Source organism: Sapajus apella, unplaced genomic scaffold (assembly GCF_009761245.1).
Source record: "Sapajus apella isolate SASKATOON/1434 unplaced genomic scaffold, GSC_monkey_1.0 scaffold38, whole genome shotgun sequence".
NCBI classification, from domain to species: Eukaryota; Metazoa; Chordata; class Mammalia; order Primates; family Cebidae; genus Sapajus; species Sapajus apella.
The window spans coordinates 15,456,125-15,470,204 of record NW_022436978.1 but is presented as its reverse complement, the minus strand read 5'-3'; the positions used below and the strand labels follow the sequence as shown (position 1 = coordinate 15,470,204).

Here is a 14,080-nt window from a genome sequence, read left to right as displayed (position 1 = left end):
ACTTTTAATGTATTCTACAGTGGAGAACTCTGCCTGTCCATGTATTATAAACTGTCCTATTAACAGGAGGGATACTGCCAAGCCCACTGGCCAGGCCAGAAGTTGAATTAGAAGAGCAGACTTAACATAATAAAAAGCCTCAATGCAAATCTAAACAAAAAACATCATCATCGACAACAACAAATCAAACACCGTCTGAGTCCAGCATCCAGCACATACATACCTCTTCTGGTTCTATCAGCTTGAACTCCATGCCTCGGCCTGTCCAGGCAATGAAGTGGGCATTGGCTGGGTCATCAAGAAGGGTGACCAGGAACTGCCACAGCTGAAGGGAACCTCGCCTCTGATAAGGGGGCCCCTCTCGATACATGGTAGGCTCCTGCTTGACTTTGCCTGTTTGGGACAAGGACATATCACACAATATCTCAGCTCTAAGTATCTCAGGTGGTTGGGATAAAAAGGAGTTGTTCATGCTGATTTAATCATTCAACTTGGGAAGACAGTCATGACTGAGGTGTACTGACATCTCCAAACCTCTACCTGGCAGCAAACCTTGGATGGGGCTACTTACCTTCCAGTCTCTCAGGCACAACACAAGTGTCATCAAAGTATAATCGGGGATCTTTTTCATATGAAAAACCTGAAAGAGAATTTAAAAAGAAAGACTATATTGCTTAACAAATTCTGTGTTGTACTAAAACTATGGATTTAAGGGCTAAAGTGGGATCCTATCATATCAGGTCCTAAGCCCTACTGCTTTATTTATGCCAGACTGAATTTTCAGGGATTTCAAAAGGGCTCAGGTATTCTAATTCTGATGTAATCACCTGCACCTCAGAGCAGAATCAATTCCTGCTTTTACAGCTAAGACTACAGGAAGTGCTGAGTCACCAGCACATTCCTTCACATTTTGCTTCTGAGGTCTGCATAGATCAATGTTGCTCTGACTAAGCCTTTACATCTGAAAACACACCTCTATTTCAGTTGGCCTAGCTGGATGGATTTGGTTGATCTGTACAAAGACCTGCCATTTTCCTGTTAGCTAAAATTAATTTCAACCTTTCCTATAAACTCACCCAAGCTACTCACATATCTCATTCAATTACAAAAGAGCTTGAAGGGTAATGAATGTTGCCAAAATGAATGAAGACTTGGGCCTGTAGAGGATTTCGAAAGCACTACTGGAGGTGTTATTACCAAACATAGTGAAGGGGGCCTGAAAAGACTTTCCAGCAATGAAACGAATTCATTGTATACATGACAAAACAAAGGTCAAGAAAGAGGAACTGGCCCAACAACACAAGTTAAAGGGCTCAAGAAGGAAGGATGGCCTGATATTCTTCTTCCACAAACCCCTAATACATATTCAGTGCTAACCACCATGCCACTAGGCACCCTGTCAAGATTGGTGCTTCTAATCAGAGCCGGGGAACAGGTAACTTTGATGGGGGCCACATTCTTCCTTGTAGTTTAGCCTGTTGAGAAGTGTAAGGTCCCCAGTGCATATTCCTTCAGCAGCACACCTCTTAGGAGAATGCCAAGGGCTCCTGTCTGACAGGAAGTGCTTCCCGGAGCTTCACTTTTCAGTCAGTTCACCTGGCTCTACAGTACAGGTCTACATGTTCCATATACAGTGGGGGCAGGCAGGGGAAAAGGCTTTGCAATGAAGGACTTTCATTAGAGTCTGAGAAGGATTCATTGCAACTTGAAAAATCCACAAGGCCGGGCACGGTGGTGAGGCCATGAGAAATTACAAGGGTGACTGTATCTGTAAAGCTTGAAGGGGTCTGAAGTAGGACAGCCATAATAACAAGTGCTATGTGGCTTACGGAGGAGCAGGCAATAAGTGATTTTAAACCAGTCTGTCATAGACAAACAGCCTGCAATCCAAGCACTTTGGGAGGCTGAGGGGGGACAGTGAATCATCTGAGGTCAGGAGTTCGAGACCAGCCTAGCCAACATGGTGAAACGCTGTCTCTACTAAAAATACAAAAAATTAGCTGAGCATAGTGGTGGGTGCCTGTAATTCTAGCTACCTGGGAGGCTGAGGCAGGAGAACTGCTTGAACCCAGGAGGCAGAGGTTGCAGTGAGCGGAGACCGCGACATTGCATTCCAGCCTGGGAGACAGAGCAAGACTCTGTCTCAAAACAAAACAAAACAAAAATACATGAGTAAAGGCACCAAGATATAATTTCACCATTCTGTTTCTTCAGTCAACCTGGATCAAGTAGCTTCTTGGCAGGACCAGCACCATTTTTAAGAGGCCTGGGACTGAAGAAACTCTACACAACTGAGACTGTTTTGAGATTTGTATTATTCATTTTTGTCTTCTCAGCCCTAAGCATTAGTTCTCTGTTGCTTAACGACATCAAAGGAAGTCTATTTTATTGACATTTATATATTATTTAATCCACTAAATATTTATGCCAGGCATTGTGCTAGAAGGCAGAAGGTAGCCAGAAGAATAATATACACTTGGTCCTTGTTCTCATGGAGACTGCATCCCAACTGGGGGAGACAGACCTGCCATTTTCCTGTTAGAGAAAAAAAACGAGAGATGGTGTAGTACTGATGGACCCCAATTAGCTGTGCAATATTGAATAAATTAATCTCTCTGTGCTCCAGTGTCCTCATTTTAGCAGATAATAATTCCTACCTTATGGTGTTGTTATGAGTTTCAGTTAATATCATTCAATTGATCCACTGCTCTATCTTTATACCAGAATGCCAAGAGTAGCTCCTGGTACCTAAGTGTGTAATAAATGATAGTTAAAAAAAAACATAGTTGTTGTACATTGTGGTAAGTACAATTAAGAGCTTGATCTTATATCCTCCATCAAAGATTCTAAATTCCTTGAGGATAAGGATCATCATATCTTGGTATCTTAGTGTCCTCATGGCACCTTACACATAAGTACTAAACAGATATTTGAATAAATAAGAGATTCTATAGTCTTCGTTAAAAATATTTAAGAATATAATGCTAACTTTAAAGTCAGGGATTCAGTGACTCCTGATAACTTTATTTCCCAATTTGGTACTAAACTGACTTTTATGACAAACTGGTATACTCTGTCTTACCAACAAGACTTTCATAATCTAGTATGCTTCAAACATTTTGTCCTGGCTGCCAGGAAGCTATATATTTCCTGACATCCCATACGTATTTTGATTTTCCAGTGATGTTTTAATGGTCTTTTTATAAAGTCATTATAAGTGAACTACTTCAAAATTTACATATCTGTCAAATTTGCCATGTTCTTTCTAGAGGTGTTCTCCTTTAAGGGAAGAAAAATACACTCATAGTACATAGAAAACAACAACAACGTATACCTAGATGAAATTCCCGGTTTTTCAGAACTAATCAGATGAAGATCTGCCTATAGGAAGTATCACTTTGGGGTATTTTGTGGTTTCTAGGCATCACCACCTGTGGTCCTCTAAACCATCTGGAAGATACTATTGGTTTAAGTGAAATTTAAGTCAGCTGAATTTGCGCCAGCAATTTATCAGTTGTGGCCACAATCATCTAATCACTCAAATAAAGGTAGCAGGAAGGAAGAACCTGTTTGAGGGGTGAAGTAGAAACAAAAGATTCAAAACATGGTGCAAAGACTCCAGGTGAACACTTAAGGCAGGATGGCTATCTTAGCAATCACAGATGCCAATCAGAAACACTTGTTTCATTAACTGTTTCACAGACATCTGTGGTCAAGCCTGTATAAGGAGAGAAAAAGCATGTCAGGGTAATTTAGAACAATTAAAAATGTTGGGGTTTTTTTTTTTTAAACTAACTTCTTCGATGTGTTTGAAGTCAGGGAAAGGAATGGGAAAGGGTGGAGGGAAAACACACAGAAATGCACTTGTGTAGTAAGCAACCCAATGCCTTGCTAAAAATATTTCCCCTAAGACCATGCTCTTTCCTAAATGTTGTAATTATGCAAAATGTTTTCCTCCCTTTCTTCCCCCACTCCCTTCTAGTTTGCCTATTGCAGACATCAACTGCTTCTGTAGAAACATTCAGGAACCTCAAAGAGAGCCCCATGCAGCTGTGCCCATCACAGCCAGTGTCCAGGAGACAACCCTTCCTTTCCAGGGCTGGGCACTCAATCAGAACATCACAGGATACCCAGTGAAACAACACTCGGTCTCCCGTCTAACCAAGGGAGTGTGAAGCAGCTACCCATAGAAACCATTCTTAGGAACTAATCACTTATAAAAGGCAGCCAATGCTTTATGAGTATCAGTTCTTTTGACTTTCATTTCAAATGACAGAGACCAGTGGTTCTCAACCTTGGACGCACACTGGAATCACCTGGGGAGCTTTAAAAACTACTAAAGCCTGGGTCCCACCCCAGAATTTCTGATTTAATTGCTCTGGATGAAGCCTGGACATCAAAATTTTTAGAAGCTCCCCAAGTGATTCTAATGTTTGAACAAACTTGAGAATCTCTACTCAGTAGTTCTCAAACTTGAAGGTGCATCAGAATCTCCTGAAGGACTTGTTAAAACACAGATTGCTGGGCCCCACTCCTCAGAGTTCTGATTCAGTAGGCCTGGGATGGGTCCTGAGCATGTACATTTTTTAAAAATCCCAGGTGAAGCTGTTGTCACAAGTTTTGGGAATCACACTGCTTTAAATCTTCAGGGAGAAATGTATTTGAGAAAAAGAAGACATACATCTAGGAAAGGAGTTCTAAAAAAACCTTTCCTATTTCAGTGTTCATAAGGGAACTCCTGAATCTACCATCTCAAGTTAGCCTTTGCCCAGAAGGGTAACTTGAAGCTCTGAGCCCACCTCTGAAGGCCTTTCATGCCCCTAAGCATGATCACAGTCCCTACCAGGGCTCCTTTCCATCAAAGAAGCCCAATGATTTGCTACTGTCATTCATTTATGCAGGAGCTTAAAAGCCCAATTATCCTCACCCAACAAAAGGCTCCCTTCTTCCTTTTGATTCACATTTAATTACTTCTTTAGAGAAATCCTAAAATTTAAAAATCTGTGACAATGCACTAAAAACAACAAAACACAGACCCTCACAAAAACTGTGAGTACCCCCTTTTATCCAGAAATTTCAGAAACTTAGTTTCAAGAATCGAGAATGATAATACAAAAACATTCAGCTAGATGAATGTTCACTGAATTTAGGAATAATCTGGAAATACCCACTTTTCAGCAACAGGTAATTAGCTAAATACATGCCCATGCAGTGAGTACTGTGCAGCCGTTAAAGAGAAAATCACAGAGGAATGTTGGGTGCTATAGAGATGACATTGGTTGTGCAGTACGGAAGGAGATGAAGAGTATGGGCTCTGGAGCCACAGGGCTTGGTTCAGAGCTCTGGCTCAGCCCTTACAGCCACATGCCCTTGGGCAAATCTTTTATCCTCTCTGAGCCTCGGTTTCCTCATTATCCTATGGGGCAAATAAAAATATCTATCCTATAGGGCTGCTATGAGAATTAAATGACTTAATTAATGCATGTAAAGAACACAGAACAGTGTTTGAAACATAGTCAGTGTTCAATGTGAGTTAATGACTACTGTTAAAAAAAAGACTATAAAACAATGAGTCCTGTATAATCTGTATAATTCTATATTTACATATGCACAGGAAAGACTGAAAGACTACATAGCAACTTAATGGTTATCTATGGGCAGTGAGATTCAATTTTCATCTTTTTGCCTGTTTGCAGTTTCTAAATTGTGCGTAGTCAGTATTTATTGCTTATGCTAAGAATAAGCTACGAAAGTTTATATTTTAAAGAAAACTAGCTCAAAAGCAAGCTCCTCCAAGAAACTGACATTCTAGCTCCATTCTGACCACTTCCTTGAAGCCATATGCTTTGGAACACTTATGCATCTTATTTGTTTCCAATTACTTTCACCCTAATTAGTAGGTCAGCACTAATGAAGGCAAAGTTACAGGCTCAACCTTGCCCACTGCTCCTGCTGCTAATTAGAGTGAGATTATCTCAGAGACTTATTGAATTAAGTTGATCCCAAAGGGATTGGGCACAAGAACTCGAGGAGACAGCATACACTCTTGATATAAAACTATCATCTTCACATAAAAATAAATGTTAGGATAAATGATAATCCAGGCTTGTGGGTAAACTGCTTTATTTCTGTTCTCATTAGAGGTACTTTTTAAAAGTCCAATTAGAAAATATTTCTTTTATGTCCTTCAACAAAGCATTTTGTACAAAATATACCTCTCCACTCCCATCCCTAATACTCCCTACCCACTGCTAGCTCACTTCACCGCCAGCCCCCTCAAGTTTGGTGAAGAACACCTTAAATTTCCCTCCCATGTTAAAAGTGGCAACCATTTATCATATGATAATAATTACAATGTAGAGTTACCCACCCAAGCATTCAAACTAAGTAAAACCTAGAGACACATTTTTAAAACTCTAAGACATCCTTGGACCCTCACTGACATAACTATAAAACATACGAAAACCATCCTCACTGACATAACTCCTAAATTCTGGTTTAAGCTGATCATGTCATGCAAGCTATTATATATAACCTCCATTTCTGGAAATGGGGAAATAAGGTGCATTTATTTTTTCTCCAAATTGTCCTATACTCTAAAAAGTTGGGATCACTGCTAATGAAAATGGCAGCCCTCACAGGGCTTAGGGGCATGTTTAAACCCTGCGTGCAAAATAATTGAAGATTACAATCAATTAGCTTTATATTCATGAGCTAATATTCATAAGCAAGGTTTAATCTATGATCTCAAATCTCAGCCTGGAAACTGGGCAATTTTAAGCTTGAGTATTATTCAAAAAAAGAAGAAGAAAGAAAGAAGAAAAGAAAGAAAAGAAAAAGAAGGAAAGAAAGAAAAAGAAAGAAAAATAAAGAAAGCGAGAGAGAGGTCTGGGCACAGTGGCTCATGCCTGTAATCCCAGCACTTTGAGGGGGGGTGTGGGGGGTGGTGGTGGTAGATCACCTGAGGTTAGGACTTTGAGACTAGCCTGACCAACGAGGTGAAACTCTGTCTCTAGTAAATACAAAAAATTAGCTGGACGTGGTGGTGCATGCTTGTAGTCCCAGATACTTGGGAGGCCGAGGCAGGAGAATTGCTTGAATCTGGGATTTGGAGGTTGCAGTGAGCAGAGATTGTACCATTGTACTCCAGCCTGGGCAACAAGAGCAGAAAAACTGTCTCAAAAAAAAAAAAAAAAAAAAAAAAAAAAAAAAAAAAAAGTGAGAGAGAAAGAAAGAGGGAGAAAGGAGAGAAGAGAAGCGAGGAAAGACAGGTTCCTTACCTTCATGGCTGCTGGAGAAATAACCCCCTCTCAGGTAGGATGACTGGCAGTTAGGCACTTCTGAAAGGGAAACAAAGGTGGACACAATCCCATCAATCATTGCTGCAGCAGAAGCAGCGTATCGGTCAACTGCAGCCCTGGTAAAGCCTCTAAACCTCCTGCTCCTCCATGTCTGGGATCATGTCTTTTTGGCTTTGTCCTGGGAAAGAGGTGCCACCCAATAAGCAACATGGCAAACACCATAACCCACCATCTGAAAGGAAGGCTCTCCTAATCAAGAGTCATGGGAGGAAAGAAAAAAGATGCTTCACTCTCATTGTTTGCTCATTTTAGAAATTAGCACCAAATCTGGTGAAAGAGCTAATGGCAGGGGAAAAAATATTGGCCTTCAAAAGGCCAAGCCTGGCCTCTTGCCCATGCTGACTCCTGGGCATTAGGGTGGGAAGGAGAAGAGGATGGCTTTAGATCTTTTCCAATTTGCTCCCCTTTACTGCTGGTGGCCACATCCAATTATGCTACAAGAGGTGGGAATATTTTTAGGCCAAAGGGATTAGGGGACCTGAAGTTAGGAAGTCAGGACTCGCTCTGGCAGGGGTAGAAGACTGCAGTTTGGTACATTTTTGCCGTGCTGGGACTGTCACACTGAAACTGAACCACACTCAAGTGATCTATTCCTCAGGCATCATGTTATCAGTGTCCATTGAGAGGAAAGACAGTCAGTTGAGTTGTGTCCACGTGGGATGAGCTATCTCCCTGGGAACACAACTCAGGTCAAACACAACTCAGATACGGTAACATCTGTTGAGTGCCTTGCTTTAAGGGAGTGGAGTGGGGTACAAAACCCATCAGAACAGATCAAAATGTCAGTCTTAAAGGAAAAAATGTTGCTGTTCATGCTACTCTTGAGAAAAATCCATCAAAGCTTTCAAGAGGAATGCTTATGGAAATGTTTACACACGATCACTACCTCATACTTGGTAAGTTTTCTGTCATAAAGCAACATTTCTCTCCTTTCTGCCTACTTCCCCAGCATTTCCCATAACCAGTTTGTGCCTGAATAGATTAATCTCTGTATTATCTCAGAGAACGTCAAAAGCAAATTCCATCCAAAACTGAACCCCAACAATCTTCGGGCTTAGACTCAGAGATGTACTTCATACCACTTCTGAATGCCTACTGCACTTCCTACCATTTACATAGCTTTTCTGTTTGTTTGTTTGTTTTGAGACAGAGTATTGCTCTGTTGTCCAGGTTGGAGTGCAATGACGGGATCTTGGCTCACTGCAGCCTCCACCACCTGGTTTCAAGCAATTCTCCTGCCTCAGCCTCCTGAGTAGCTAGAATTACAGGTGCGCCACCACATCCGGCTGATTTTTTTTGGATTTTTAGTAGAGACGGGTTTCACCATGTTGGTCAAGCCGGTCTCAAACTCCTGATCTCGTGATCCACCCACCTCAACCTCCCAAAGTGCTGGGATTAACAGGAGTGAGCCACTGTGCCCGGCCAGCTTTTCTGTTTTGTATTACACCGTGCATAAACATGTCAGCTTTACTAGCTCCTGCGTTATACGAGGACAATTCTTATAATATGATTCCCCAAGGCCCTGCACGTATAAAACGCTGAATAATGAGACAGAAGAATGCAAGAATGAAGCAATGACAAGCAAGATTTTCTGCTGACCTGAATCGACGCAGTAATCCCGAGGCTCCTGCTTGATTCCCATTGGTGACTGGAATCCATGTGCTGGGGGGCCTGGCATGCCCGGGACCCCATGTTCATAGAGTGGGTCATGGTATTCTTGTTTGAATCCCTGAGGGGGTGGGGGAGCTGCAGGGACAATAGGTTCTGACATTTGCCGATGGTAACTGGGGCGATTATCTCCAGAAACTCCTGGCTGAGGAGGGAAGGGGTGGCAGGGTTCAGACAGTTGTCTCTGAAATCTGTAAGAACAAAAAGGTTTTCATGTTGAACTAAGACTTGATGAATACCTACTAGACCGAGCACTGGGGACTAGACATTCCAATTAATGAAATTACTTGCAAAGTATTTAATAATGCTTATTTCTGGACATTTTACCTAAACTCTTCCCAAAATTACACTGTGTATTTCAAAGCTCTTGAGTCAGGAAGTGGCAAAAAAACAAAACAAAACAAAAAAAGCAATGATGTGGTAGCCTCTAATCTCCCATGTGTGTTTATTTTATGCACAATTTGTACAGATTACGTATCTGAATATATAAGATCAATTATTTGCAAATAGCACTAACATATACGTAAATGTTTATTCACTAGTTCATCCATTCTCTTACCTAAGATAGACGGAATTTTTAAAGACTGAATACAAACTAACCAGTTAGAAAATGTAGTGTGTTTTTTTGTTTTTAAAAGAGAGAATCCCGGGGCCGGCTTTAGCTCAGTGGTTACTTCGACAATGCTTTTCTACGGTGGAAACAACCACTCTGTGAGGTTCGAGACAGGCGGGCACTCTCCAGCCCTTCAAAAAAAGAGAATCCCATTCATAGTAGCAATAAAAAAATATAACATTCCTAGGAATAATCAGGAAACCTATAGGCCATATATGAATAAAAGCTTGAAATTGTTTTCTGAGGAAAAGAAAGAAAAAAGAGCTAAGAGAAGATATTTAGGACTTTGAAGCTATTGATTGATTCACTGAAAATTATTCTATAAAAGCAAATGCCTTCCCAACTAACTTGACAAAATAGTTCTAAACTTTATTTTGAAAAGACATAAGGACCCACTAGCTATTGACGTCATAAAACTACAATAATTAAAACAGTAATACAAGGAATTGAAAGATTGGCAGATCAAAGGAATTGAATGGAAAGCCAAAAACTGTCAAATATATTCCAAAATTTATTACTTGTTAAGGTTAGCATTTCAAATTAGTTGGGGGAAAAAGACCCCATTTTATATAGGTATCAAAATAAATTTATAAGGATTAAAGGTTCCATTATAAAAAGTGAAACCAGCCAGGCATGGTGGCTCATGCCTACAATCCCAGCACTTTGGGAGGCTGAGGCGGGCAGATCGCTTGAGGTCAGCTTGGCCAACATGGCAAAACTCTATCTCTACTAAAAATACAAAAAAATTGGCCGAGTGCAGTGGCTCACACCTGTAGTCCCAGCACTTTGGGAGGCTGAGGCGGGCGGATCAGGGGGTCAAGAGATGGAGACAATCCTGGCCAATATGGTGAAAACTGTTTCTACTAAAAATAAAAAAATTAGCTGGGCATGGTGGAGCAGGCCTGTAGTCCCAGCTACTTGATAGGATAAGGCAGGAGAATCGCTTCAACCTGGGCGGTGGAGGTTGCCGTGAGCCAAAATTGTGCTACTGCACTCCGGCCTGGTAACAGAGCGAGGCTCCATCTCAAACACATACACAAGCGCACGCACACACACACACACACAGAAATTAGCTGGGTGGGGTGATGTGTGCCCGTAATCCCAGCTACTCAGGAGGCTGCGGCTTGAGAATCAGTTGAACCTGGGAGGTGGAGGTTGCAGTGAGCCGAGATTGCGCCACTGTACTCCTGCCTGGGCAACAGAGCAATACTGTCTCAAAAAAAAAAAAAAAAAGAAACCATATGAAAGTAAGTATGTATGAAAACTTACATAATTTTGGAGTGAGGGAAAACCTAACTATCATACCAATAGCAGAAGTCGTCAAATAAACCTGGATATATCTCACTGTATAAATTTCTGTAAGTTAAAGACACCAGAAACAAAACCAAAAGACACACATCAAATTAGGGGGAAAGAATCTGTAGTAGTCAGAACACACCAGAAACAAAACCAAAAGTAAAACTAAGGAAAAATCTCTAACAGATATAGCAATCTCACTGTTGACATAAAGGGCTTTTAGAAATTAATAAAAGATGAACATATCAAGAGGAAAAGAAAGGGCGAAGGACATAAGCAGGAATACCCTTAAATAATAGCAATGGTCATAAACATAAAGTTTAACTCATTAGTAATTTAAAAAGTAACAAAGTCAAAAGAGAAGTATTTTTTCCTTTTAACTTTGAAGATGGGCAGGCAGTTAATAATTCTATGCCAGGTACCTAAACAGCACTTCAGTCACAGATGATCAGGTATACCTACCAAGATGGTCACCAACACAGTTATCTAACTAGGAAACTGGCTATATATATTGTGATATAGTCATTTAGTTGAAAGCAACCATTAGAAATTATATAATGTGAATATATAAGGGCTTGGAAAGGTATTTTTGACATATTAAGGAAGATTGCTAAACAGTACATACAGTATCAAAGGTTGGTAAAAATAATAGTATTATGGTGTCATATAAAACCACAGAAAGATTTACACTTAAATATTAACATTGCCAACCTTTGTGGTGGTTATAACTTTAGGTGATTTTCTTTTTCTTGCTCATCTATAGTTCGATAATAAATATGCACTGTTTTTATGGTGAGATAGAACAATAAAAATCTGTTATTAGTTGAGTCTCCTTAACAATCTTCAGCTGGCAGATAAATCCAGCTGTGTACCAGCTGCCCTTTCCCTGTTGGGTGGGCAGCGTAGAGGGGAAAGCCTGCCACCCCTTAGTAGGGAAATGACGGAAGGCAAAGTTTCTTGGCTTTGTTTGCTTATCTGTGACAGGAGGATACATTATCCTCCAAATGCTTCTGAAAGAGTGAAATTACAATGATGTCTGTAAAGCATGGTTTTTGCCACAGCCGTGACTGACAGACTAGGATAGAGTTCAGGACAGTGGCTGTTCAAAAGTTGGAGAAGTGCGACTCTCAAACCATGAAATATGCACTAAGCACTGATCTTTGTGTATAAAGAAAAGCATTTGTGAATACATACCCTCAGGTAGAAAGGTTCAAGGAAAAATAATACAATCCAGTAATATTAAGGTCTTATTCTCTACTTTTAGCTTGAATTCTATTGATAAACAGAATTCTTAAATAGCTTTAATAAAATAGTTTGATTTGAATCAATCTGTGGGAACAGGTGGCAAACAGATTTCTAGAACATCAAGATTTGAAATCTCAAACTGAAGAGATCTGTGTGCAGACAGAACACTGTCTAGATCCGGGTACAGCATGCTGTCTTTATTACTCTACCTAAAGCAGCACGGTAAGTTCATTTTATCATATGAAAATTACTGGGCAATTTTCATACACTTATCCTTTTATCCCAGACATCAAAAGCTTCAGAATCCACCTGGCCAATGTCTTAAACAAGGTTCAGTGGGCTGATAGCCTTTCACGGGGGCACTGAGTGCTCTACAGCAGAACTTCATCAGGTTGCTCTTACTTAAAGAAACCTTTCAATGTTCTTTGAAGAAGTGTAAATTCCCAACTCAGGTTTACACTTGACATTTAGAACACAGGCACTGGCAGCATGCCGCAAACCTGAAGGGAATTCTTTCAGAAAAGGAAGACAAAGAAGTTTTTTTTAAAGACAGAGTCTCGCTCTGTCACCCAGGCTGGAGTATACGGACTAGATCTTAGCTCACTGCAACCTCCGCTTCCCGGGATCAAGCGATTCAAGTGATTCCTGTGCCACCACCTCCCAAGAAGCTGGGATTACTTGGGAGTTTGAGCCACCATGCCTGGCTAATTTTTGTATTTTTAATGGAGGGGGGGGTTCGCCATGTTGGCCAAGCTGGTCTTGAACTGCTGAACTCAGTGATCCGTCCATTTCATCCTCTCAAAACTGCTGGGATTACAGGTGAAAGCCACAGGGCCCGGCTGATGAAGATAATTCTTTTTTTTTTTTTTTGAGATGGAGTCTCGCTCTGTCTTCCAGGCTGGAGTGCAGTGGCGCGATCTCAACTCACTGCAATCTCTGCCTCTCGGGTTCAAGCAATTTGCCTCAGCCTCCCAAGTAGCTGGGATTCCAGGTGCTTGCCATCACACCTGCCTTTTTTTTTTTTTTTTTTTTTTTTGTATTTTTAGTAGAGACGGGGTTTCACCACATTGGCCAGGCTGGTTTCGAGTTCCTGACCTCAAGTGATCCGCCCGCCTCAGCCTCCCAAAGTGCTAGGATTATAGGCGTGAGCCATTTGGCCTAGCTTAAGATATTCTTAAGGCCTTATTTTTGCAAAGTGCCTAAATCTTGGACTATTTGGAAAGAAAGGTAATTAACACCTTCCATTTTCTCTCCCTTTCCCCTCTGCCACCATCCCAGCACCTTCAAAGGTGACCTCGGGAAATCAGTTCCTTTGATAGCTCCGAGATGGCATGGGCTGCTCAGTTCTGTAACCAGAGCCTCTGCAGCTGGCAGGCTGATGGCCTCACTTCCGCTTAGTGCTGGTCTTCTCACCTTCCAGAATGAAACGCTAGAGTCACCCTGGTATGGCCTCCTCAGGAAAAGGTACTTCCACACGGGCACTAGCCAGCAACCTCATCCCCTCCCCATGGCATAACTTTAAGGATGTGCAAAGCTTCAAAACCCGTGATCTGCAGAACAGATTCTATAATTGGGATTGTTCTGTACTGTTTGTTTTGACAGAGTGGGAGTGGCCAAGGCGGCATCTCAGGGGTAGGTCACAAAGCCAACGTATTGGGAAGAAAGATTCTCAGAGCATGCTGCTGATAACATCTTTTATTTGCAGAGATGAGTAAAGTAATTCAGTCCTTGTCCTCAAAATACATCCTGTGAACTTTACTCAATGACCTTCACTTGAACCCCTCCTCCCTTCTCTAGTCTTTTTGAAGTATCTAAGAATGGGCTGCATACATAATACAGTTATGACAAAGATGCCTCTAATGTACCAAGGCAGGCAATCACTTTCAGTGAGGGTACA

At 41.2% G+C, this 14,080-nt stretch overlaps 1 protein-coding gene across 2 annotated transcripts in view; it reads right to left on the bottom strand.

Moving 5' to 3' along the window:
• The window catches only part of ETV5 (ETS variant transcription factor 5), a 66,581-nt gene that overhangs the window by 11,260 nt on the left and 41,241 nt on the right, over window positions 1-14,080 (bottom strand). For both annotated transcript variants that reach the window (XM_032298347.1, XM_032298345.1), the window contains exons 8-11: window positions 8,961-9,220; window positions 7,281-7,340; window positions 572-640; window positions 224-393 (exon numbers count right to left, since the gene is read on the bottom strand). In XM_032298347.1, coding sequence (XP_032154238.1) covers window positions 224-393; window positions 572-640; window positions 7,281-7,340; window positions 8,961-9,220 — 559 coding nt within the window. The remainder of the gene's footprint in view (window positions 1-223; window positions 394-571; window positions 641-7,280; window positions 7,341-8,960; window positions 9,221-14,080) is intronic.